General features: G+C 38.5%; 1 protein-coding gene across 7 annotated transcripts in view; it reads left to right on the top strand.

Annotated features, from left to right (window-relative positions):
• The window catches only part of CACHD1 (cache domain containing 1), a 222582-nt gene that overhangs the window by 105978 nt on the left and 88708 nt on the right, over positions 1–27896 (top strand). For 5 of the 7 annotated variants that reach the window (XM_003308173.7, XM_016919887.4, XM_063801036.1 and 2 more), the window contains 2 exons: positions 5679–5827; positions 26287–26393. In XM_003308173.7, coding sequence (XP_003308221.3) covers positions 5679–5827; positions 26287–26393 — 256 coding nt within the window. The remainder of the gene's footprint in view (positions 1–5678; positions 5828–26286; positions 26394–27896) is intronic. The other 2 variants (XM_016919881.4, XM_016919898.4) reach the window with 1 other exon arrangement.

Raw genomic sequence — 27896 nt, 5'->3', positions numbered from 1 at the left:
AGAGGGAGGAAAAAAAAAAAAAAAGACGCGATAGTGGAGCACAAGATGAGGTTTCCATAGTGTGTCACCATCACATTCCTCGTCAGAAGCACACAGGGAGCTCCTCTCAGGCAGTGAGGTGGAGGGAGGCAAGAGCACCCCCAGTAGTCAAGAGACTTGTATGCTCCATATGCCTCAGTTTCTTCACTTGTAAACGGGGCATCACAGTGTTCTCTTACTATCCTATAATGGTACATAGTCAAGGTGAAATTCTTTAGGAAAATACTGAATTCTGAAGAAAAGGAACAATACTAGCACTCTGTTCTCTTGCCAGGTGGAAAACCAACAAAAACCCCTTGAGTAATTTGAACAATTTAAAATAGTTTAATGTAATTTATTCCATGGTACTCAGGTAATATTAGGTTTTGGTGGGTTTGTTTGTTTGTTTGTTTGTTTTTTTAGAATTCTTTATAACAAGTTTGATCATATCCCCACCTCTTTCTTGGGAGGTGGGGATGGGGTATCATAGGGCGGAGTGCAGTGGCATGATCAAGGCTCACTGCAGCCGCAACATCCTGGGCTCAGGTGATCCTCCCGCCTCAGCCCTCTGGGTAGCTGGGACTACAGATGCACACCAATATTCTTGGCTAATTTTTTGTATTTTTTGGAAGAGACAGTGTCCCGCTATGTTGCCCAGACTGGTCTTGAACTCTTGGGCTCAAGTGATCCACCTGCCTCAGCCTCCCAAAGTGTTGGGATTACAGGTGTGAGCCCCTGCTCCTGGCCCCTTTTTTATATTTGTGGTAAAATTTAATAATTCTAAACTTCTTCAAAGTACTTGATTTTCATAGGAATTTTGAAGGATATTATTAGAAATCATATTAATTTTTAAAAATCTAATTCTTATTATAAAGTAATGAGACTGTGCATAGCTTATGGTATCCTGCCAAGCATTTCACAACATTTGTTAAAATTGATTTGAAAAGAAATGTGGGGAGAGGGTTGATCTCCATATTACAAAGAGAAGCAATGTTGAGTAAAGGTTGAAGGTTTGGGCTCTGAAGTCGGAATATGGGTTTGAATCCCAGCCCTACCACTTACTAGCTTTGTAACCTTGAGCAAATTACCCCTTAGTGTCTACTTCTGGAAAATGGAAGTGTGCACCTAATAGGGTCCTTTAAAGGATTAAGTTGGTATATGCATGTGAGAGGCCTAAAATTGTGACTTGTACATAGTTGGCACTCAGCAGATGTTGGCATTTTTCTTAGTAAGGCAAGATAGAATGTTGCTACATGAAAGACTGGGGAATTTCTGACTGACAGCTGTGAATCCAAGTAGACAGAGCATGCATTTGACACCTTTTGTGAAGTGCCATAGGTGTTTGGACTCTGTATTCTTGGTACTTTCTGTCTCTATTGATGAAGAATGCAGCTGAAGGCCCACCCTAACCAGGAAGGCAAAGGCAGACATTCTACCCTGATCCCCCAGTAAAACACACCTCTGCCAGGGCTGCTCTCCCATCAGCCAGTCACCCTGCAATCCCAAGGAAGATTCAGTTCCACAGCCAGCCCAGAGTTGAGGACCTTTTAACATTCTGCTCTTTGCCTTGTTTGATTATGTTAACAGGAATTCTCAGCCTGTGTGATTTGTCATATTTTAATATTTCAAGCCACCATTGCAGCTTCTTTTAGGTTTGGTTTGTCTGAGGCACCACAGCGAGTGCGTGAGCACACAGACTTTGAATTTGTATAAGTGAATGGCTCTTCCACTTACTTTGTGGCTTTGGGCTCATCACTTAACTCATTGATATAAAATGAGAATACCCACACTGTAAGGTCCTGGTAGCTATTAAAATTTTCTGAAGAACCCTGAAATCTCTTTGCAACAGATTTACAACTCACCGGGTACAATCTTGATAATTTTGATGATTTAGATGCAGTGCCTACATTTAGGAGCTTTGTTTCACCTGCTTCAATATGTATATCCTAGGATGGAATTCAGCTGATCCTGCATTTTCCAGTTTTCTGTTGTTGCATAACAAACCACCCAAAACTTAGTGGCATAAACAAACATGCTTACAAATTCTGTGGGTCAGGATTTTGACCAGGCACAGCAAGGATGGCTTATCTCTGCTTCATGATGTCCATGGCTTCATCAAGGGGCTACTCTGGGGGCTGAAATTATCTGGAAGTTTCTTGGTTCATGCCACAGCTTGGGCTGGGATGACTTGGAAGACATGCTAAGCTGGGGAGCTGCCAACTAAGCACTGACTGTGGCCTCTCCATGTGTCTTGGACTTCTTACAGCTGCGTAGCTGACAGCTACCAAGAGTAAGCGTTCCAAGAGACAGGCATGTCCTTTTATGACCTAGCTTTAGGAGTCACGTAGTATCACTTTCTCTGTACTCCACTAGTAGAAGCCATCATAAGCCTACCCAGATTTAAGCAGTGGGGACAGGGGGACATGTAGACCCCACCTGCCAAAGGGTAGACCTGTTAAAGAATTTGTAGGAAATTTCTATAAAACCACTACACTAGGATTATGGCACCACACTGGGATTATGTTTCCATCTGGGGATAAATTAGGGCTGCTGGCTTCTACCTATAGCAAAGCAGGCCATACAGACTCTTGCAGCTACTTAATCTGCCATTGTAAAATGAAAGCAGCCGTAAACAATATGTAAACAAATGATCATGTTCCAATAAATATTAACGGTAAAATTAGAATTTCATGTAACTACTAAATATTAAAAATATTCTCCTTTAAAAAACATTTAAAAGTGTAAGAATCATTCTTAGCTCATGGCCTATGTAGAAAGAGGCAGTGGACCAGATTGGAATATCTTGAGTTTAGCTAGATCTGACTCTTTAAAGTTAGAATCCTCCAAATGTGTAGAAGAAACCCTTGGGTATTTCTCAAGTGGAATTAAGAGTGTGTGTGAGAGAGAGAAGGACATATGACTACAAATTTTGTTTTTATTTTAAAGTGAATTTGTGAAGATATTTCAAAATTTAGTTCTTTTAATTACATCTTATGTTCATTATGTTACAAAACATTTATTCCCAAGGGCAATAAAGGACTATACACTCTTAATACTCCTATGTGGGAAATTAATGATATTTACTTTATCAGAAGTCAGAACCTATAAAGAAAAGGTAGAACTTGCTTCTTGATGGAGCTTCCAGAAATACATATTGTTGTATATTTTAAAAATAAGTATGTTTTAAAAGAGTTGATTATTAGAACAGAAGATAAGGTTGATGACTCTCAGGAATGAATTTTAAAAATCTTTATCACTTCATTAAATATTTTTTCTATGTCTATAATGCCAGGCAGTGTGCTAGAGCCTGAAGATACAGTGGTGAACAAAAACATATATCGTATGTTATCTTTTAACATCTGGCTATCTCACGAGACTGTATGTCCTAACAGTGCTTGTAGTCTCATGAGATAGCCAGATGTTAAAAAAAAAAAAACAGCATCAAATTTAATGTGTGTTATGAGATGGCTTATGCAGGGCATTATGAAAATATAATGTTTTCAAGCTGGGCCTATTGCTCTGACACCCTCTACTGCCCACTGAATGTGAAAGTCTAGGAAAAGAGGGTTGTTAGATTAGTTGCAAGCTGCTGTTTAAAAACCACGTTAACACGTTTGATAATGAGTGAATAGTCCTCTCTCCATATCTAGGCCACATGTGATGGCCTGTTTAATACTGCTTTGGGGAAGGAAAAACAAAGAATGAAAAAAATTGCAGTTGTTGAAATGTACAGGATTTTTTTTCCCTGATAAGTTATCATTTTGGATGGGTGGAGAATTCAAATAGAAGAACAGTTTGGAACTTATTGACTGAATTACAAATTGGGATAATTTACTGATTTTTCTCTAAATCAAAGTTTTTCTGGGTGACAAAATCATTTGTACAGCAAACCCTAGTAACGTGCAATTTATCCATGTAACAAATGTGCTCAGGTACCCCCGAACCTAAAATAAAAGTTGGAAAAGAAAAAATAAATTGGTCAGAATCATACCCAAGAATAGCCCTTAAATAAAACGTCTGGTTAATAATTATTTGACTGCAGTCAGAGGATACTGCTAAAGATTTTTAGAGGACCCCTGAAAGGGTTATATTAATATCCTTAATAAAATGTGAATTTTTTGCTTAAAAAGTGATTTTCCAACACCTGTTAAAAAAGCAATCAATTGAGGTTTCAAGGTTTCTCATCTGGGCCATTAGTGACATTTGAACCAGATAATTCTTGGTTTTGGGGTGCTGTCCTGTGCATTGTAGGATGTTTAGGAGAATCCCTGGCCTCTATCTATCTACTCTGCAGCATTCTCCACCAAGTTGTGACGATCAAAATTTTCTCCAAATATCCCCTGAGGGTGGCAGAACCAACAGTTGTCTAAATTAAACTGGGTTTATGTGTTTTAATTCAATGACCTCAATGAGGAAAACCTACTTTATTTTAATAGTAAGAAGTCTAGGTCAGGGAGTATTGTGAGTCATTTTGTAAATTTCCAAGACCCACAACTCCTCCTTTGAAAATGATAAAATGAATTTGGACAACCCATTATCCAATTAAACATTATACTCATATCCCTTTGTTATGTCTGGAAGTTTTTCTAAACTTTATAGTTTATATAATTTCTAGCAAGGCAGAGAACCTCAGTTATTTAATTGAGACCCTGAAAGCTATAGAATATCCCTGGAACAAAATCAAGATTTAAAATTGGCTTGAAAATAACAAATGAAGATATTTTGATTTGACTCCATGTTCTCAGCCTGGAAGCTATTGGATTGTGTGAGACGCATGACCCAAAGGAGATGATTAGTTTTCCTCCAGTGTGATGATAATGAATAGCACTACAAAACCAATTAGCTATAATTCTATCAGTCATTTCGTTGGGGTAACATTTTGTTTAAGGGGAAGAAAAAACAACACAGTTTTCCTTGGAGATCTGTGATGAAGCTGTGGTATTTGATGGGAACAATGGAGGAAAAAGCAGTATGCTCACCAATTTGCTTTTATTATTCCTGCATGAAAGTAAATCATGATGAAGTGTTCTGTTCACAGCAGTTAAGAAAGACATTTGTTCATCTTAAAGGTGTAGCAGACCAAACACAAGTATATTTCTAAGTGTGCATTTCATTTATATGGATTGTACAACTCCAAGGAATTGCCATTCACATGGAAGACTGAGAATGGTGTCCCCTGGGACTGTGTAGCAGGAGACACTGAATGTTGTTTCCTTTCCTTCTGTTATTATCCCCCTTGAAAAACTGTGAACCCAGAACCACAAGTAACAGATAATGTCTCTCCTCTTTATTCTCCCAGTCATTGTCGTTGCTCTGTAACACACAATGCCCACTGTCACGCTGACAATAATGTCAACAGTCTTTGTTTTCCTTTTTCCAGCAAGGCATTTTATGGATAGGTATTGTTCTATTTAACGTGCCGTCATCTATTACAAGAAGATATAATTTTACTGTCGTCTGAGTATCCTTCTATGACTTCTGGGCATTGTGCAATTTTTATCTCAACCCACACAGTGGAATATGACTTGGGTGTGTGTTGTTTGCTTTACTTGAATTTTAATATATGCAGCTTGTGACACAAATTACTAGTTTATTAGAAAAAAATACAATGAGTTATTGTCTTGGACTTTCGATTTATTTTGCTCACTGTCATCCCACAGCTAGCCAAAAAAATCCGAGAGAAGTTCAACCGTTACTTGGATGTGGTCAATCGGAACAAGCAAGTTGTAGAAGCATCCTATACGGCTCACCTAACCTCTCCCCTAACTGCAATTCAAGACTGCTGTACTATCCCACCTTCCATGATGGAGTAAGACTTTAAAACTTTTTGTTGTTGTATAAACCAGACATTGAATTGCTTATACATTTCATTTCATATTCAAAATACCTGTGTTTATTTATTGCAAATTGTGTAGCTTATTTCCCACTATTTAAGATAAGCCCTTTATCTTTAGATAAGTGATTTTTAAAGAAAATGTGATTCAGTGTTCTATAGCCAGGAAATTCCTGGACCCTCCCTACTCACCTTTTTCTCCTGATGAAATGCAAGTTGAGGAGTATCAACTATTTATTTGAGTACAGAATCTAAATCTAGAAAATTGGAAATGCTTTGTCATGAGTCAACTATTAAGCCATGTCACTTGCTTAATTTAAGGGAGTGCCTTTTGTCTTTAAAAGAGTAACCAAAAATTCCCATTCCTTTAGTAGATACTATCTTTAAAACTCCTATGGGAAATGTGGTTTCAGATCATATTGAAACAGGTTTGTATCTGCATGATTGAGGATATTTTTATTTATTGGCCTAGTGATACTTATATCTGGAGGGGTATAGGGCTATGGGATGCTGGAAATTGTAGTGGAAAGAACACTTATCTGGAGGTGCAAAGAGCTTAGTTTTAAGTTTGACTTGGTCTTTAATTAGCTGTGTGTCCTTCATCAAGTTACTTAATGTTTATTTTTATGCTCAGTTTTCTACCAATGTGGAAAATAATCTTATACCAATTTTCTAGTGCTACTTAGAATAAATAAAAGATGTTAATATGTTTTTAAAATATGAGTGTAAATGAAAATTAGTATTTATTATTCCTCTCTTTGCATGACAAGTGCTCTTGCGGCTAGGCAAAGGATGGATATAATGGTTTTTGGTGGTTAAATGATGCTTTGTTTCCATAAGCAAGTTTTTACTTATTATGATTTCTTGCTGGGCTTTTAGGTAGCAGGGCATCCTCAAGTCATTTTATTTCTCCATTTATATGATGTTAAGATGTGACTTTGTCTGGCTTACCCTGTCTGTGGCCTGAAGAAACTCATACTAGTTGTTCTCTAAACTAAATGGAAAGCATATATAATTTGGAAAGAGACTGTCTGGATAGGAATTCTACCCCTAACACTCAATACCCACATGGTCTTTGGATATTTGGTGTCTTCGAGCAACCCTGTCTTTATTTCTGGAATGAGAACAATAACTAATACTCCAGGATGTTGTGAACATTTCAGTGAAATCAAACGTGAAAGTAGTTTGTAAACTGTAATGTTCTAAACAAGTATTAGCTGTAATATTGCATATTTGTATACCTTCATATCAGAGTGAACATTTCAATTTTTGTTAGGTATTAGTTCCTTCTCACACCACTAACAAAGACATACTTGAGACTGGGTAATTTATAAAGGAAAAGAGATTTAGTGGACTTACAGTTCCACATGGCTGGGGAGACCTCACAATCATGGCGGAAAGTGAAGGAGGAGCAAAGACACATCTTATATGGTGGCAGGAAAGAGTGTGTACAGGGGAGCTGCCCTTTATAAAACCGTCAGATCTCATGAAACTTACTCACTGTCACGAGAACAGCACAGGAAAACCCACCCACCGATTCAATCATCTCCCACTGGGTCCTTCCCATGATATGTGGGGATTATGGGAGCTACAATTCAAGATGAGATTTAGGTGGGGACACAGCCAAGCCATATTAGGTATAATCAAAGATTATCTTTTATAGTGGGGCACCTGTAACTTAATGTTTTGACAACCTTACCACTATCTAAAAATAAAATGAGGGTCCAGTTGGGTTTTAGGCCCAAAGAAGAAACCATTTTCAGGGCAGGAAGAACAGATAGTAAGGTAAGGAGAAGTTCTTAGAGCTAGATTTATGCATTTTTCTCCTAGGGAAAGACATGTGGCAATGTCTGGACGCATTTTCAGTTGTCACAACTTAAAAGGCTGGAAGAAAGCTCCTGGCATCTTGTGAGTAGAGTCCAGGGATACTGCTACACATCCTATAACATTCAGGACAGCTCCCCAAGACAAAGAATTACCTTGCCCAAAATGACAGTAGTGCCAAGGTTGAAAAACCCTGGCTTAGCACATTGAGGATCTTCATAAATTCCTAAGTAGAACTAGTGCTCTAGAGGGGAAAAAACCTGAAACTTGAATTGGCTGGCTGCTACTGGTGAAGTCACTTGCCCACCTGGTGAATTTCTATGAATGTTTCAAGGAGCAACTCAACAATTGCCCTTTCTTCATAGCTTCCAATTACCTCTTTCTTTCCTCTCCTTATTCCCTTTTGTCCCTGGAAGAATTTATTGCTCTCTCATCTTTATTCCCATAGTAATTTCCATACATCTCTATATAGTGTAGAACTTAATGTATCAGACCTTGTTGTGAGTTGGCCTCCCCTTCTGTTCTGGGCAGGAATTACACCTCATCTTTTATTACCCCTAGCACCTGGCCATTGTATTTAATTTTTATACTATTTGTTGGAATCTGAATTGATTTAAATTGATATAGGAATGAGTAAGAGGGTGTCTACTCTCTAGAAATGTATAAGTTACTGGGTGTGGAGTGGCAAATATTGAGCATAATTAATAGGGCAAAATGTGACATAGCAGAGAGGTATTGTGGTTCCTCAAAGCAGAGAACTATACCAGATAGGTTGTATTGGAAATGATTTTATGAACTTCAGAAATATGCCTCTTACTTGATTTGGCCATTAGGAGGAACATCACAAAAATATATATAATATAAACATGTAAAGAAAAATACCGCAGTACCATTTAGAATAGAGAAAATTATAAATACTCTAAATTTCTAGCAATAGAGGATTAGTTAGGAAAATTGTATCACATCCGTATATATGAGATGGTAAGATGCAGCCATGCTGTTGAAGCTGACTTGTGAGAATGGTCAGACATACATACACACATGCATACATTGCACTTGATATTAGCCAAAAAGCCAAGAACACACATGTGTGCATTAAGTTTGGGAGTAAAGACAGTGATTTCCATTTTGAATATGTTGAGATAAGTGTTCAGGTCTGGGACAGAGGCCATCTAATTTGGTAAAACCCAGTGGTCAACCTTTTTGTTAATACAATCAAGCATAAAATGTAGTTTCTGTCCTTTAGGAACTTCTCATTTAGTTAGTTGAACATCCATGAGACCTTAACTGTACCCCTAGAAAAATACACACCAAGTAAGCAGATTAGTAGGAGAGAATGTTCCTCCTTCAGAGGTGGGACCTCTCCACTGAATGCTGAAGATGCAGTATTCTCTCCTGACCAGGAGTAGTTGACAGAGCCAAGAACTGCTTGGGGTGGATATTGGAAAACCAAAGCAGTTCTGAAGGTAAAGCTGAACAATCAGAGAATGTACAGATAAGCAATACAATGAACCTCCTTCAACAAATTTTAAAGATACCTGACAACAGAGAGATCTTTTGCAACAGGAAGTGGCCTGTGAGGACTCCCTTCAATTATACTGTGTCTACTTGGCTTTGAATGGAGCCCACTTTCCAGCGAAATGTGTGAAGGAATTTTGGGAGTGAACCCTGAGCTGATACTTTTCTAGACTTTGGTTGAACACAAGCACTTTGTAAAATTACAGGAACTCCTCAGTTTTTTAATGAAGATTTTAAAATGGAAAGAGTTAGTAGTATGTTGTTGCAGTGAACAAGGGTACAAATTCTCAGCTAGCCACCTTTGTTCCAACCCCTCAGAAAGTGCTTTATCTGCATATTCTACTAGCTGGGGTGCCTGCTGAACACATTTTCAGTTCACGCCTTCCTTTTGTTTTTTTGGAGATAGAGTCTCACTCTGTCACCCAGACTGGAGTGTGATGGCACCCTCTCGGCTCACTTCAGCCTCCACCTCCCAGGCTCAAGCGCTTCTCACGCCTCAGTCTCCCAAGAAGCTGGGACTACAGGGGCGCGCCACCACACCCGGCTAATTTTTGTATTTTTAGTAGAGATGGGGTTTCACCATGTTGGCCAGGCTGGTCTCAAGCTTCTGACCTCGGGTGATCCACCCACCTTGGCCTCCCAAAGTGCTGGAATTACAGGCTTGAGCCATGCTTGAGTGACTATACCCAGCTGACACTTTCCTATATTCCAATCCTTCCAAAAATGTCTCTATTTTGAATCTCAACAACTTCATGTTGGAGTTAGGTGAGGATAGGAAGGTCTCCTAGTCTTTTGAAGCAGTTTAAGGATGTGATTAAAAACTTTTTTTTTAATACTAGGGAGATTTGGTTTTGAATCTCATGAACTCATATGTGGACCTTTGGAAGTCACTTATTCTGAGCCTCAGTTTCCTCATCAGTGAGATGAGGATAATGAGAGTACCCACCTCACATGGTTGTTATAGAGGAGATGTTTTTAGGTTATACTTAGACATTTTTTTAAATTTGATTAAGTATTTACTTCAATATTTACTATGTCAACAGTTTTTTTTTCTCTACTGGCAATAACAAAGTTTCTTTTAATGTAAATGTAGCTAAATAAAATTGAATTATTTTAAATGAAAACATTAAGTGAATGTGACCAAATGTTTGAAAGTGATAGACATGTAGTAGTGACTGAAGTTCATGAAAAATGGGCTCAAGATTATTGCTAAAGTCCTTCCAAACTGTAAGATATTGTAGTTCTATGAGGCAAACGCTTTAAAACTGTTTATGCCTATGGACTGTATCTTGCCATATGTATATGTATTAATACTGCCTTTATAATAAATATAAGCAGTTGGACCTCAGATAAGAGACCTCCAGTCTTAGTTCTGAATCTTCTTCATTCTTAAGTCATCTGGGCCTTATGAACACTTTTTTTAAACTCAGCACTGACCCAGTGGTATGATGGCTGTTTGTTACTAACATTTTAAGTGCCTGTGGCCTATTGACCTTGCTTCTTCTCCAAATATACTAAAGATTAGTTAGAACTAGACAATGTTTTTATAAGTAATTTTAACTAATGGCTAATTTTTACTTTTTGTCTCAGGCCTAACTTTTCATTTTTAATGATTATAATCCATATTTGGTTTTCTTCAGTAGTGCTTAATAGTACATATTTTTTAAAAATAAAATGCCTAGTTCTGAAGAGAGAGGAGCTTTAAAGAGCTTTGTTACAGAGCATTAGGCTATAGTATGATGACAACAGAGAGAACCTGCAAAGTGGCAGAAAATTCATTTTTCAGACGGGTTTCATACTTTCCTTCTCAGACCAGTCAACTCTTAAAATTCTTGCACAGGAGCCTTAGAAGTTAATTATTCTGCACAAGGCGCTGCCTAGTGATTAGGTACTCTGTCAATGTTTGTTGTTGAAGGAATGATCTAAAGAATTTGCATTCTTCAATATGGAAAAAAATAGGCTAAGTTTAATCAAAAACAAACTCATTTTCAACGGTATCACTTAAAACACCATAGTTTTGAGAGTGGGCTCATTTATTTATATAATTTAATTCGCAGCTCCCTTTGTGTTCCTTTAGGTGAGGTGCTAGGGACACAGGAGATCCTGGGCTCTCCCACAAGGAGTGAACAAATGCATAATTACACCCATGGACTATATCTGATCTACAGGTATATTTTTTTCGGCCCTCAGTGTTTTAAAGGTTTTTAAATTTGTAAATTTTAAAATCTGTTGCCAACATTTAAACTTTGAAAGATTAGCAATTTAGAAATCCAAATATCTCTCCTCTCTTGAAAAATCAGAAGATTTGGCAATACTGGATCCACACTGCTACTTGGTAACAGTCTGCTTTCATGAAGAGCAGCTCCCCTTTCAGGACAGGGGATGAGTTCCTGACCTGATGTGTTATACCCAACCTATTTTCCTGATTTATATCACCTATTTGGCCCACCTTAGCTGTGAATTTGCAATTCCTGACCTTAAAAGACCATATGATATTAATAGATTTGACTTAAGAAAAATGTCTTATCCATGTGCCTTCCCTGTTATGCCAACTTAAAAATGTCCATTCTCATTCTCTCAAGTTTTAAAGAATATAACTCCTTTAGGCATAACACTAAGAATAGCTATCCCTGAAACCCAGCTTGCCACAGAGATGAGGTTCTGATGTGTGCTTCTAAAGCTATTGTTTATTCAGCAGGCCCTACTGATCCTTGGCTTTTATATAAACAAATCAATACTTTTTTTTTTTTTTCTTAAGACAGAGTCTCGCTCTGTTGTCCAGGCTGGAGTGCAGTGGCACGATCTAATGCCTCAGCCTGCTGAGTAGCTGGGATTACAGGTGCGCCACCACGCCCAGCTAATTTTTGTATTTTTGTAGAGATGAGGTTTCACTGTGTTGGCCAGGCTGGTCTCGAACTCCTGGACTCAAGTGATCCACCCGCCTCAGCCTCCCAAAGTGCTGGGATTACAGGCATGAGCCACCATGCTGGGCCCAGTTCAATACTTTTATTGTCCACATCACTTAATTGATTTATCTATTTCTTTCCCCAATTTCTTCTATAGACGTTACTACCTGTTGGTATTCTTATTTTTTTAATTTTTGGTGTCTTTATTTAAAAAGAAGGGGGCAAAGGGGAGCATAAGCTACGGAGGAAATACTGGAAAGATGAATTTAGATTTTTATTCTTTTTTGTGTCTCCAAGTGGGGTTCAGTGCTGTTACCCTCATTTAGTTAATGCATGTTAATTGGCTAATCATGGTTAGAACTGGCATTAAGGCATCTGTCTGGCTTGATGAGCAAATTGATGCTCTGATGGAGTTAGAGTAAGTAAGCAACTTGTTTCCAAGGTTCTCTGAAGCCAGCCACCTGGAGCTGGAAGACTTCAGCTGAATAGATATTCTCTTAGGGGTAACTTAAAAAGCTTCACTGATTCCAAAAATGAAGAAACTCTTGGAACCATTGTCAAATTGGATTCTTGCTATTTTACAGGGAGCTCTTTGAGTTGGGGCATCCACTGAGATTGATATAGTCACTGTGGAAGGCAGATAGGACTCATCTCATCTTTTAAGAACACAAATTTAGTACATTTCCAGCTGGCACCCACTTGAATTATATGATTTCAGGAATCCCATCTTATTCAACCTCTTGAGGGTATTGTGCTGCAGACAAAGCAACTAGCATAGGTTTTGATACAAGAACACAGGCTCCTGATTATAATAATTCTCGTGAATAGCACCTTTATAACCCTGTGTTAGATAGGGTTCTCCAAAGAAGTAGAACCAATAGCGTGTGTGTGTGTGTACATACAGAGAGATGAATATTTATTGTTAGGAATTAGGATTGTGGAGGTACAAGTCCAAAATACATGGTAGGCTGGCAAGCTGGAGACTCAAAGGAGAGTTGCAGTTGGAGTTCAAAGGCAGTCTGCTAGGGAAATTTCTTCTTGCTTACAGAATGTCTGTCATTGTTCTACTAAGTCCTTCAATTGATGAGGCCCACTGATGTTATGGAGAATAATCAACTTTACTCATCACCTATTATTTAAATGTTAATCTCATCTAAAACATTTTCTTCACAGAAACATCTAAAATAGTGTTTGGCCAAACCTATCTGGGTAACATAGCCCAGCTAAGTTGATATAAAGTTATCCCTCCTGCCCTTTTACCCCTTTTATCTTTAGAAAGGATAGGAAAGTGTACTGCTAAACCTATCATTAAAATTAAGGTTTTGTTAACCTTCGGATTTAGACTGGAGAAGGCTAAACTCTCACTTACAGAACTTTCTACCGTATTCTCCTACACAGCTTCTCTTAAAAAAGTTAATGCTCGGCCGGGCGCAGTGGCTCACGCCTGTAATCCCAACACTTTGGGAGGCTGAGGCAGGCGGATCACGAGGTCGGGAGATCGAAACCATCCTGGCTAACATGGTAAAAACCCGTCTCTACTAAAAACAAACAAAACAAACAAACAAACAAACAAAAAATTAGCCAGGCGTGGTGGCAGGCACCTGTAGTCCCAGCTACTCGGGAGGCTGAGGCAGGAGAATGGCGTGAACCCGGGAGGCAGAGCTTGCAGTGAGCCAAGATCGGCACCACGGCACTCCAGCCTGGGCAACAGAGCAAGACTCTGTCTCAAAAAAAAAAAAAAAAAAAAAGTTAATGCTCATGTAACTGAGCTGCCTGGAAAGGAATCTCAGCATTTGAGTAATTCTTTTTTCCCTGTAAATTGGTTGTGTATTTTGTGGCATGATTTAGATGTTGTATACATTTCTAGAATAGGATTTCAAGTTCTTTAAGTATTATTGACATCATATGAGCCAGAGGTAACTTACTCAGAGAGTTGTTTTTAATTTTGATGATTAACATGCTGACCCATAATGTTCAGATTCCTGTACTTAGCTCTTTAGGAATTTATAGTAGATTTAAAAGATACAGTTTCCATTCTTAAGGGACTTAGCTTCAAGTCAAGGGTTTTGTTTTGTTTTGTTTTGTTTTTTTAATTATTTGTTTTTAAACTGAACTCAAGCATGAGCTTCTATCATTTCTAACAAGAGGCAAGTCTTTTTATTTTATTTGCAGCTACTATGGTGCAAAAGAAGTATCATAAGCAGTAAGTTCAGTTGTGATGTAAATTATACCTGAGTCATGTAGTACAAAGAGTGGATGGGCCTCCACTCTGCCACTTTGCCATGTAATCTTGGGATGTTCACTTAACATCTTTGGTCCTCAGTTTCCTCAACTGTAAAATGAGCAGTTTGAACTATATTTCAGAGACTCTTCCAACTTTGAAGACTGATATAATTTTCCCCAAACTCCTTAGAAGGTTGTTTGTTTGTTTGTTTGTTTGTTTTTAAACTGGAGCCATTTGCCATTATAGGCAACTTTTCCTACTGCTCAAATTAATAAATTCTGGGTTCCATGAGAGAGTTTGTTTTTATCTTTTTGAGAGTGACCTTATGGGAGGATAAAAGATGATATGCAGCAAGACTTACAGAGGTTAAATCACCTCACTCATCCATTCATTTGAAAAAATAAAGGCTTGTGGAATGGTTTATGGAAGAAACATTTCAGCTGGGTATTTAAGCAGGAAGAGGGTTTGAATATATGGAGATATGGAGGAAGAGCTTTCCAGGAGAGAAAGCTCAATATGAAGAAACCCCATGCGTAGAAATGACCAGGAGCACTGAAGAGGGACTTACATATGGAGCAAATGATGGAAGAGGCAGCTAAGAAGTTGGATCAATATTAGATCATAAGGATCCTCAAATGCTAGACTAGAGAATTTAAACTTTGTTCAGTAGGGTTTAGGCTCCATAAGTGAAGTGAAGAACAATGTCTATCTTTCTCTTGCTTCTGTATCTATGGTCTAATACATAGTAGACACTCAATAAATATTGGTTGCTTGAATGAGGGAATTAATTTATGAGTTCTTGAGAAAGGGAGTAAAATGATGAGACCTGAACTTTAAGGGAATTCCACTTCTTAATCATGTAACAACTAGAAGTAACTAGAACCTGATTTCATTTATGTAAGCAAAGAGCAAGAGGAGGCCTGGACTTGGATGTTGGCTCCTACTTCTTGAGTTTTGGAAGAGGGAGGAATCATAGGTGGCCAAAGTTGATTTTGGGTAACTGAGAGTGATGGTACCAGGTGCTAAGGCATATTTGTTCTTTATGTACTCTCTCATCTTTCTTAGTTACTTTAGTTCAGGGACCCTGTCAGATACAACTGTATTCAATACCTTGCTTAAATAGGTCCTCGATAAATATTTGCCAAAGGAGTTAGTTTGTGGTAGCAAAACTGACTTTGTTTTTAGTGTTTGAGTCTCAGTCACTATGATGCTGTCAGAATTAACAAGCTACTTACCTTCTGGGCAGAAATTGAACAATATTATTAAATACTTTTTTGCCTATTCATGATAGTCATTGTTTTAATCTGAACAGTGTTATTACAAGCTCTGATGTGAAACATGTTTGATATTGATTTAGTTATCTCAGTTATCAGTTATGCTTAACAGTTTTGTTATACGCATGATGAATTTAAAAAATATACATTCCCAAATGCTGACATACATGTATATCATTTTCGACTCAACTTGTCTGTACCATCTTCAAGGCAGTTAATGTATAAGACATTGTACTAGGTACTGTCTGATGGACAAAGATGAATAACACAGTATGTACCTTCAAGAGCTCATAGGACACATGTAGAGTAAGCTAAGGCAGTCTGTGGCAAATGTCATAAAAGAAATCCAAAGACTTTTAGAGGAGGAAGAGATTATGAACAAAGGCCTCCTAATGCTCAAGCTTGGTGAAAAAGTGGTAGTCAAGGCCTTGAAGAGTGGAACTTCCACAGATACATCTAGGGGAAAAATGCTTCAGACCAGAAAACAGCAAGTGTCCATATAGCAATTGAGGATGGGGAGGTGGAAGACCCAGCTGGCACAATGGAAAAGAGAAACACCATGGTGGGCTTGAAACACTAGGTCAGCTACACAAATTTCTCTCGGTAAGCAGCAGTTTTAAAGCAAGGAACGGCTGTGGTCAGGTCTTGGGCAAATTAATTAGTTGGCAAATGAAGAATAAATTACGGTAGAAAGGCAAGTTGCTTGTCAAGTTGGGCCAGTTAGATAATCACAGACAAAGTAATGACACCTTAAGGTACAAAGGTACAAAAGCAAAGACGTCCAGGGGCTGGTGTATTATATAGAGTGTCAAAATAGGGATGTACAGTATGTGGAATCTGGCAACTAGGTTTTCTTGGAGAGTTTGGTAAGGAGGAAGATTAGAAATGACAGCTCCAAATTTTAAATTGAGCATTTTAGGAGATGGGAATCTATTAACTAAAGGGTGAAAAGAGGAGCAAAAGAAAACTTTTAGGAGGAAAATGATGGATCCAGTATAAACATGCTGATTTGGAGTTGCACGTAGATCATTCTTGGGAGATGTTTGCTAAGCAGCTGAGATTAACCTGCAGCACCATTTTATTATCATCCCACAAATATTTTTACGCCTGTAACTATGTCATGTGCATGGCAGTTCAGGTGAAGGTGAAATTTGAGATGTCTACTTTTAATGTTGTGTTAATGTACAGTTTTGTATAGAATGATGTTTCAAGACATACAGCTGACCCATAAGTTGGCAACTCCTATTTTTTTCTAATCCAATTTTAAGGTAGTGCACATGGAAAATATGATATAAAATGTTTAACCTTATATACATCTTATTTCTTATTATTACTGTTTTTATGAGAAATAAAATATTGTGACTTAGGTGCTTATAACTTTTGTTCCTTTGTTATCTCTGCGTTACAAGGTCAAATAATGTGACAAGCTTGGTCCTGAACAACTGAGTTTCAATTTTTTGCAAGTCATATTATTTCTCCATGAAGATATGTTTTGTGTTTATGCCCAATGAAGTGTTGTATGGCAAGTCTTAGTCTTTCAAGTCATTTTCACTGCCTTATCTCACACTTCCATTTCCAATGCCTTTAAAAATTATTATTACCTGCAGGCCGACTAAATGTTACTGATAGCCTTTCTGGATATTGGTACCAGAGGACTGGAGTTGAGCTCAAATTTAACAAAGATATTACAGAAAGCTTTGTATTTATGAAAACTTAGTTACATATGTTTATACTTCAGTGAAATACTTTTTTAGGCCTGTTCCTCTTTAAACAATATGTTACTTACATTACATTCTTCATATGTTTCTCTGAACAACCTGGTGGGGTAGAAACTGTCTCTGCCCACCTCCCTCATCCCCACTTTTACAGATTAGGAAATAGGCTTAGAAAGTTTATGGCAGGGTAATCCCAGCACTTTGGGAGGCCGAGGCGTGGGGATCATCTGAGGTTAGGAGTTCGAGACCAGCCTGTCCAACATGGTGAAACCCCATCTCTACAAAAAATACAAAAATTAGCTGCGCATGATGGTGGGCGCCTGTAATCCCAGCTAGTTGGGAGGCTGAAGTAAGAGAATCGCTTGAACTTGGGAGGCGGAGGTTGCAGTGAGCTGAGATCGTGCCATTGCACTCCAGCCTGGGCAGCAAGAGCAAAACTTTGTCTAAAAAAAAAAAAAAAAAAAAAGGAAAGGTTATGGCAGGACTTACTGGAGAGCCAGGTTTGGAATTTAGGTTTTCTGATTCCAAATGCTGTTTTCTTTTAATGGTACTCTGACCAGTAGTAAAATTAGAATGGCTCATCTGCCAAGTGAAATGCTAAACTATGTGTTCCTTCTTAGAATTCTACTTGAGGTAACTAGATGACCCTCCAAAGTTGCTAAATTGGCTGACCTGCAGCAATTTGTGCCATTTCCCTGTGTGTGCTTGTGTGTGTGCATTAGATAGATGTCTTTATCTTTAGGAGTCTTGATGAGTACCCTTATAGCAGAAAGCGCCTGCATTTGGATCTGCTGAGAATCTAGCTTCCTGCATTTTTCGTGTGACCTTCATTGAAGGAAGAATGGGAAACCTGCCTCACTGCTTACGCTATTGAATTTCACCAGCTGCCTTTTATGGATTTTAAATAGAGATGGTTTTGTGATTTTTCTTTCTTTTTAAAATCTGATCTCTGTAGAAAACTGCCTAGCAGACTATACCAGCTTTAAGAAATATAACCTGTCTTAGCTGAAAAGCAACCTTTTTGTGCATTTTTATTGTGAAAAATACCAAAGCAATTTCAAAGAAGGCCCAGATTTAAAAATCTATCTATAATCTCTTTCTGGGGACTTGACTTATCTGGTACGATGATGTAGATATCTGTCTTTACACTCTAGCTTTATTAACTTCTTAACATTGGGATAGTATTCCTTTTGTAGAATCAGCCATAAGTATTCTGCATCTTATATTTTTCTGTTTCTTTAACAGAACAGGGAGATGTATGGACAGGACTCTTCCCTCCTCGGTGCATGTGTGCTGGTAGATGGAACCAGTTAATCTCCAAGGTCATCTGCTAACTCTTAGTTGTTAGTGCCTCTCTTTTGTGTCTGTGTCATACCACTCACAGTTGTCTGCTGTGTACTAAATACTCAGTATGTGTGAGGGGAGAGAACACACCCAATTTACAGTCTCCGGTCTCTAGTCCTGGGAAATCTCAACCTCTTGGGCTTTCTGTGTGTATTTATCCAGCAGACATTGACTAAACTTTTGCTCTTCACAAGGAGACTCTGAGCTAGGCCCTGGGTATAAAGAAACATAAGAAAAGACCTCTCCTTTTGTGTCTACCAAGCAAGGGAGAAGGGTATATAAATAAATAACTGTAAAGTGTGTCAAGTCTCTATTAGAGGTCAAGTGGCAGGATGGACAGGGGTGCTATGGAACGTCACAGAGGCAGCCTGCAGACCCCACCAAGCTGCTCTCCCCAGCCTGTTCTCTCTTTGATTTTTCCAGATACCCGTCTTTCTTCATGTGCCCCTAGTCCAACCTGGTGATGAGGAAGATTAGGATAAATATTTAAGGTGGTTGTGCGCCCACTTCCAATTCACCCTAGATGTCACCCGTGCAATTTTCCAAGCTTTTATGAGAAAGTGAATTGAATGATAATACCATCTGTTTGAATATAGAAGTGAGACACAAGGTCACAGCAGGGCCTTCTCTCCATAATCTGTTGTGGTAGGGAAATGGCGAAAAAGAAATATGGTTGGTCTGTGTGATACTTAGACTTAATAGAGAGGGAGACACTTTATTGCTCTGAAAGCCTTACCTTCCAAGGGCATTTGAAACCAGCCCTTGTTTCCAATCTGGCTGAGTTGCTGAACCCTGAAGGTTTAATCCTTATTACTGATAAGAAAGAAAGAATGTGACTTATCACTCCAATCTCTGCAGAGATGGAAGGAAAAACTATTTCTCGGAATGTGATTACATGTTATTTGACAGCTTTTTGGTTGGCCCATCTATTTAGGTGTTTGAATAAGTAAACTCAGTCGAGGTGGGGGTTGAGTATTATTTACTTTATAAATGTGATAGTTCCTTTTTGAAGTGATCCTGCTCTTGCCCCTTTCCTCTACCATTCAAACAGAGTTTAAATATTTGCCAGTGCAGATGTTTGATTTTTATCTTAGCTCTTTCTTTGTTTAACTTTATTCTCATGGGTGGTTAAGTGGACGATAAGGAGGTTCTTGTTTAATTCTTTTCAACTGGTGTTGCTCAAATATTTGGAGAGCAGATGCTTCCCAGAAAGAATGAGCGGGAACCTGGTTGAATAGAGGTGAAGAGATATGTCTCCGTGTCATATCACAGTAAACCAGACCCTGTTAGGCTGTTACTAGGGCCCAGGGGCTTAGTAGGCCTGAGTGTTTCTCCGTGTCCAGAACCTTCCTTTAGCAGCTCCTGCAGCTACTGGTGAAGGGTTTTTGCCGCCTTTGTTTTCCAGAAAAACGTGTGCTGTTCTAAAAACAAAGCTTGGTAATTCAGTGGCACTGGCAGCAAAGGCCTGCTTGTGTTGTGACCTCCCATCAGAAGCCTCTCAGCATTTCTTCCATACCCACTTCTGATCTGATACCAAGTTTTGCTTTCAGAAGAAATGATTTTTTTTAACCTTTTGCACTTATCTCAGCATTTTAGCAGTGATTAAAAACAAGCAAACAAGTAAAGAATATTCCCTACCCTATTAGCTATCATTACATTGGCTTTGTGTGTGGACTTGATGATCAGTTTCCACAGGGATTTGCTTTTTAATCATTACCTTAAAAATTCATCCATGAACAATTCCACATTTCATCACTGCCCTTGGAACTGACACTGTGGGTGTGATTTTTATATGCTATGTGATAAATGAGGCAGACTTCTCTGGAAATATTGAGAAAAACCCAGGTTTCTGAGTGATTTGCCTGGCAAATCACCTTCCCTAGGAAATTTACACAAAGACCAAGAAAGGAAGTAAACCCCAACTGGTGTGTGAGTGGGGGGGTGCTGGAGGGGGGGCGGGGTCTTTATATCTCTTTCTTTCTAAACTGGGACTCCACTGAAAAGTTGATTTACACTGTGAATCGAGGCTGAATGAAATCCAATTGGAACTCACTTGAACACTGTTTTGATGTAAGATTCAAAGCTTCTGCAAATTTATTTTATCTTCTACATTTGCTGATCTCCTGCTTGTAAATCCTGTTGAAGGAGAATAAAAATGACTGCAGCCTGATGGGAATTAAATGTCTGAAGTTCAAAGCAGTTTGCACATCAGAGCAAACGTCAATCAAGTGAACATCTTGCAAGCCAGGCAGGGAGTGAATTTCTCCATGGGGAAGAGATCAAAGTGGGAGTCACAGTTCTGTTTTCTCCCTCGGGATGCAGTTTCGATCAGTTGTTCATGAAAGTAAATCCAGAAGGAAGTTTTTTTTTTTTTTTTAACTTACAGGGGTTGGAGAGATGGAGTTATTTCTCTTGAAACTGAATTTCAGACACTGGTTTTATCTATGAAAATGAGCATAGAATGCAGTTATAGAGTCGGGGTCTAAAGGAGATTTAGATCAGAGTTTTCTATTGTCATTACTAACTTTTTAAAAGCACAGGCATGAGGAATGAAGCAAACCAAACCTCTTAAGTTGAATTGCCCATTCATTTTGTATGAAAATCTATGATTTTACCACTTCTTGGCCTTTCCATAAACCCGGAATTATATAAATGTGACTGGCAGCTAATGTACTTCTTAATGAAAAATCTTTTAGGTAACCCCTAAGAATAAGTGACATGTTTTTATAAAGTGTCCTAAGTATGAGCTTTATATTTCTCACATTTTCCAAATCAGGGCAAATAGCATGTTTCTTTTTATAAGTCACTTTTCTCAAAGGCATATGGGCATAAAATGCATTCCTGTCTTTGGCAAGGTGACTCTTCCTCTGGGGACCAGAGGTAGCTAAAGTAACAAGGATGGCTGAGCATGTTTTATCCCTGCGTGTGGAGTCCGGAGTCCAGAAAAAGCGGCAGGCGTTGGAGTGTTAGTGATGGGTAGAAAGATAAGCACTCTTCACTTTTGTTTCCAGTAGTTACTCCTGCTAGCCTAGCCGGTCCACCAGCCGTGTATATCTTAAGCCCCTATTGACACCTCCTTCTTTATCTGACCGGCACATCAGTGGTAGTGAGAAAAGCAGCAGAGTGAGGTTGATTTCTAGGCTTTTCATGCTAACTTGACTGGCGAGTGAATGCTGCACGGCTGAAATTCAGCACATGTGAGAGAACTCACGGCAGTTGAGACTCTTATGAAATACAGTAGATGTTCAATGAATATTATGAAATAAAATGCCCAGAGCTTTCTGGTGACTTAACTCTCTGCCCTTTCTCGTTACTCAGTCAACCAGTAAGAATTTATGGAATGCCCCACCTTCCAGCAACTGTGCTAGACGTGAGAGAGAAATATAAATCCTCCAGTAACCTACAGTCCCATTGGGGGAAGCTAAAATTTCTCAAGTGCATAAAAGGTTTTAGAGAGAATTGAGAATTCAAGAGCTACATGGGTAGGGTTTAGTCAAATAGGGGTTCCATGATAATCATCTTTTGGCATTTCACCCCCATGTAACACACATTTATTTGGCATGGGGGAAGGCAAAATGAATAAGATAATTTGTTCATTATTTATAATAAATCTTATTTTTAAATTTTATTGATGCAATGGTCTGAATGTTTGCCTTCTCTGTCCCAAATTTATATGTTGGAAACTAATCACCAATGTGATCATATTAGGAGGACTATGATTAGATATATTAATATCATTAATATTAATATTATATATTAATATCATTAATATTAATATTATATATTAATATCATTGCCTTTGGGAAATGATTAGATCATGAAGGCAGAGCCCCCATGAATGGCATTAGTGCCCTTACAAAAGAGGTCTCAGAGAGCTGCCTTACCCCTGTCACTGAGGACACAGTGAAAAGGCCACATCTATGAACCAGAAAGTTCACCAGACACTAAATCTGCCAGTACCTTAATCATGGCCTTCCCAGCCTCCAGACTTGTGAGAAATGAATTTCTGTTGTTCATGAACCACCTAGTTTATAGTCCAAATGGATGAAGACAATTGATTAGTGTTTTGTTGGTATAAGCAGAATCTTAAAAAAAAATCTATATCTAATAGATAGGACTGTGATATTATGTTGTTTGATTACAAATAAGAAAAATAGGAAGAAGACATAGGCATATCGTTAAGAAGCAGAATGGCATTAGTCAGCTTGGAGGAGGAAGGACTCATCATGGGCCAGTACTAGGGAGAAATTTGAAAGAGGAAGAAGAGTTGAGCTGGGCTTTGAAGAAAGGGTGGAGTGGACACTGGAGAGCATCACAATTGGGGTCGAACAGAAGAGCACATAGGGAGGGGCCAGTTTCGTTAGAAGTGTAGGATAGGAGTTGGTGGGAAGAGAAAGTCGGATAGATTATTGTTGACAAGTACCACATTGTGAAACTACTTTATGATGGAGAAATGTTTATCAAGCACCTACTTTTGTTAATGAGTCACTGTCATTTTTATTGTTATAAAAATGTTTTCTTTAATGCTGTTAGAGATTATCTTTTCAGCAAAGGAAGTAAAACAACCTATAATAATAGTTCCCTGATGTCCCTGGTCCCATGAGCCAGCCTGCATTTCACAAAGGTCCAGAAAAATCTATGTATCCTCAGCATTGGACTTCAGCTCTCTCAGGGGGTGATGCTGAAAGCGACGTGCTCTCTGTGGAGACTTCATCCAGATAGACAAAGGCTCTCTCCAGGTTTATACATTTCCTGGGAAGATTTGTCAGTAACCCTCTTAAGTTGCAAGTTCTTCTTTATGTATCACTTATGCAGAATCGTATGTGGTTTGTCTCTGGAAAGGAGTTGAGTGATGGGTTCAAGTCTCTCTTAGGTCCCTGACTTGCTATGTGATTTTTGGTGTCATTTTTCTCAACTGTGAAATGGGTAGGAGAAAGGGTTCATAACTTGGAGAGCAAAGTCCAGATGTCAGCTGCAGATGTACCTCAGAACTACCCTATTCTCTTGATCTAAATCCATTCAGAAGATCCTGTGTCTTCGGTCTCTTTGAGACCTACAGGAAAGTACCTGTGCTCATGCAGAAAGCCATTACTTTGCTTTATTTCTAAAAGAATCTGCATAGCAGGATTGGAGGGTACTTCTCATTCCTCCAGAGCCTGTGCAAATCAGATTCCTTGGCCTCACCCCAGACTCACTAAATCAGACTCTCTTAACGGTGGATCCCAGGAATCTGCATTCTAACATACATCCCAGGTGGTTCTGAAGTAGCTAGACTTTTAGTATTGGAACCATTCGACTGAGTCATGGTCCTCACTTGCTAAGATTTCTTGGAGCCTTCAGGGGAGCCCAGAACAGAAGTAGGTACCCTGGATGGTGTGGATGGTCATAAAAGACCAGGTAATATGAGCACCTACTTATGACCAGAACAATGCTAAGCAATGTATGCAGTGGTGAACAAAATCAACAAGACATGGTGCTTCCCTTCATGGCACTCTTGTCTATTTATGGAATCTGATCTATAAAAAATATGAATAGAACAGTAATTTTAAAATTATGGCACATGCCTTGACAGAATATGGAGGCAGTTGACATAGACTTGGGAAGTCATCACAATCAGGATAGGCCTTTCTGAGGAAGGGAAACGTGAAGAGAGACCTGAAGGATTACTAGACAAGTAATCACGAGAACCTTCTAGCCTTCCATTTCCAATATGGTAGCCACTCTTCAGTGACTATTTACAAACTAAGACGAAATAAAATAGAAAATTTAGTGTCTCTGTTATGCTAGCCACATTTCAAATGCTCAGTAGCCACATGTGTCTAACATGTTGGACAGTGCAAATATAATGCATTTTCATCATCCCAGAGACTTCTCTTGGATTGCCCTGGTCTAGACCGGCAGTGGTGAAACAGGTCTGGAATACCACCTGTTTTTGAAAATTAAGTTTTATTGGAACACAGCCATACTCAATTTTTTATGTATTTTCAGTAGCTGCTTTCACACTACAATGGCAGAGCAGTTGCAACAGTCTTTATGGCCCACAAAGCCTAAACTATTATCTATCCTTTTATAAAAACATCAGGGAGGGAATAGACTTAGTGTGGCTAGCTATAGCATAGAGAGAAGTGAGGTTATAGTGATAGTGCCTTGCCAGCATGAACACAGCAGCAGCTGCTGTATTAATCTCTTATTTTCCCTCCATCTGTGGCTTCTGAGGCAGCAGTCTTCTCGTCTAGACAAACTGGAGCAGGTCCAAGGAAGGGCAGCCACGTTGGTGAAGCAACTGTGTCCTTTGAGGCACAGTTGACATTGTCGGTGTAACTCTGCACTAGGTTAGAGCCTGGACTAACAGTAAAATCCAGCTATCTCCTTCTTTGAGATGATATGAAATAAAGCAAGACTGTTTTTAGCTTTTGCTGTTGAAACCAACATACCATGTGAAAACCTAGTCCCCTTGCTTGTACAATCAGTTCCATGTGTTCTTATATGTTCTTATGTGTTAGGAGATGTGATCAACAGATAATTAAAGTTCATGCCAGTGGTCAAATGGATATTGCTTTTTAGGAATATTTCTCCTAGCTTTATAGCTTCTCTATTTGGGTTCATGGAGTTGCATTAGTGGTTCCTGAAGTTTACATTTTAACACAAATTTTTTTAAAACCTTATTTCAAGTTGCATTTATGTGAGGATCTCTTAGAAACTTTGAGAGTCCTGTCAGGGTCTGAAATCCTAAATAGTTTACTTAGAAGTTCAAGATCCTTCGCTTTTGTTACTCCTGGATGAAATTCACTTAAAAATACTCTTTATGACTATATGTAAATAAGCTGGTATGTTTTCCTATTATATTCTTTCAGATTGTTGGTTGCTATAGCAATGGATCATTGATTCCACTAATATTTATTGATAAGCTACTAGCTAGAATAATAGCATTGTTCTAGCTCTAGTACTAGCATTACACTACCACTGGAAATCAAAAGACTTTTGCCTTATTTGCATGACAGCCTAGCAGGTACAAGCTATGTGTCATGTACTATGAGAGGAACTTCCATACATTATTTTTAATTTTTTTTATGGCTTTGGAAAATAAGTTTTATTATCTTTTTCAGATAAGAAAACTGAGACCCATAAAAATTGAATAATCTTTCTAATAGTGACAGAGCAGGGTTTCACATCTAGACCATTCCTACTCCACACCCATTCAACCTTCACTACTGTCTATTTTTGTACTTGGTCATTGGTTTTCAAATAGGATAATTTAAAGAATTCTGTTTTACATGTAACATCAGAGCTCCCATCTGATTTTTTTTTTTTGTAGCTCTATTTTGAATTTTGTCATCTATTTTCTGTATGATTTTATCAGTAGTACTGACTTAAGTTCATTGGAGAAAAGTCGATTTAAAGAATGGTTGTTTTTATCTTCGAATTGAATTTGATTTCTAAAACCTTCTAGAGGCAGGTGTTCCCCCCACCACACACAGAGTTCCGAAATTATTTTTTTGAATATTTAAATCTAAATCATAGTTGTACTGTTTACGGGATGACCTATCTTGTACACAATGTAAACCATTATTTTTGTTGGTTGGTTTTTCTGGCCTGAATAAGTATTGCTAATTCTCTCCTGTTGTTTCAGATTCGATGGGAACTTTAATACCAATGTGTCTAGAACAATTAGTTGTGATCGACTTTCTACTACTGTTAATAGCCGGGCCTTCAATCCAGGACGAGACTTAAATTCAGGTCAGTAATCCATTGGCTTTATAAAGATGAACTGTATTCTACCGCATTCAAGTTGAATAAACATATTGCTTCAATTTTTTTTTTTAATTTTTGAAGAGAAGTATTATATACTTAAGATTGGATATTTCTTGCTGGAAAGTTAACCCTCAAGAGAGGGAGAGGAAGAAAAAAAAAATCAAGCTTACATCTTTTTTTTTTTTTTTGAAACAGTCTCACTCTGTCGCCCAGGCTGGAGTGCAGTGTCGCGATCTTGGCTCACTGCAAGCTCCGCCTCCCGGGTTCACACCATTCTCCTGCCTCAGCCTCCCGAGTAGCTGGGACTACAGGCGCCCACCACCACACCCGGTTAATTTTTTGTATTTTTAGTAGAGACGGGTTTTCACTGTGTTAGCCAGGATGGTCTCAATCTCCTGACCTCATGATCTGCCGGCCTCGGCCTCCCAAAGTGCTGAGATTACAGGCGTGAGCCACCACGCCCAGCCAATATCTTAAGCTTCTACTAGATAGCTATATATGGTACATGCCAAATACCTTTCTATGCTCTTCAATCTATTAACTCATTTATCATGAATTTTACATCTGTTATTTTAAAGGTTATTTTAGAGACCCAGTTATCTTTGCAATAGGAGGTATTGGATTTTCTTTGCATTCCCGAGTTACAATTTTTAATCTGTTTTGGGATTTTTCTGGAAAAATGCTGTGAGAGCTTTTCTATTAATAAACTTAGGGCCATAATACCATATACCAAGGTTGAACTTTCTTCCTGTTCTCATTGGAACTCAGCTGAAGGCGGTGTTAATAACTACTGGGTACTCATATTTATATAACTACTGGTTAGCTCCAAAGTGACCTGATATCTCCACTTTTTTGCCCTAGAGTTCCACTCCATATTTCTCTTTCTTTTTGTCTTATGTACTCTTGTTGATTGATACATCTCAGAACCTAGAGGCTTCACCGTTTAAGAACTGGAAGGAACTTAAGAAATAATACCATCTCCAATCCTCAGATTTTACCAAGAAAAAAATCTAAAGCACGGGAACCCCCCCAAGACTTTCCTTGTTGCTGGAAAGACAAAGCATCCTTAAACATGAAGAACCATACTTCCCAAATTCCAGGTCTCATGTAGACACATAAAGCCGAAGAGAAAGGCAGAGGACCAGAACATTTACTTGTAGGGTCCCAGTAGGTCTCAGTTTGGGGCAGAAATTGTAATCTTTGGGAATTGTATACACAAATCATGTAATCTATTAGGTCTGAAAAGAATAAGCTGTAAGTTGCATGTTTCTTAGGCATAATAAAACTATAGCTGCTAGATAAATGATCCAACCTAAATCTGCAAATCTGCTAGGCATATCGTTTTTCATTGGTCAGATCATCTGGAACCCTCTGCAGCAAGTGAGGTTTACTACTAGAAAGGAAGCTAAATGAGAATGGTTTTCATTACAAAAATAACAAAAGAGGGTAGACAAGGGCATGGAATGGGCAGGTAAATTAACGGGGAGG

This window comes from Pan troglodytes, chromosome 1 (genome assembly GCF_028858775.2).
Source record: "Pan troglodytes isolate AG18354 chromosome 1, NHGRI_mPanTro3-v2.0_pri, whole genome shotgun sequence".
Taxonomy (NCBI): Eukaryota; Metazoa; Chordata; class Mammalia; order Primates; family Hominidae; genus Pan; species Pan troglodytes.
The sequence above is the reverse complement of the archived record's forward strand: the minus strand, read 5'-3'. Positions and strand labels throughout refer to the sequence as shown.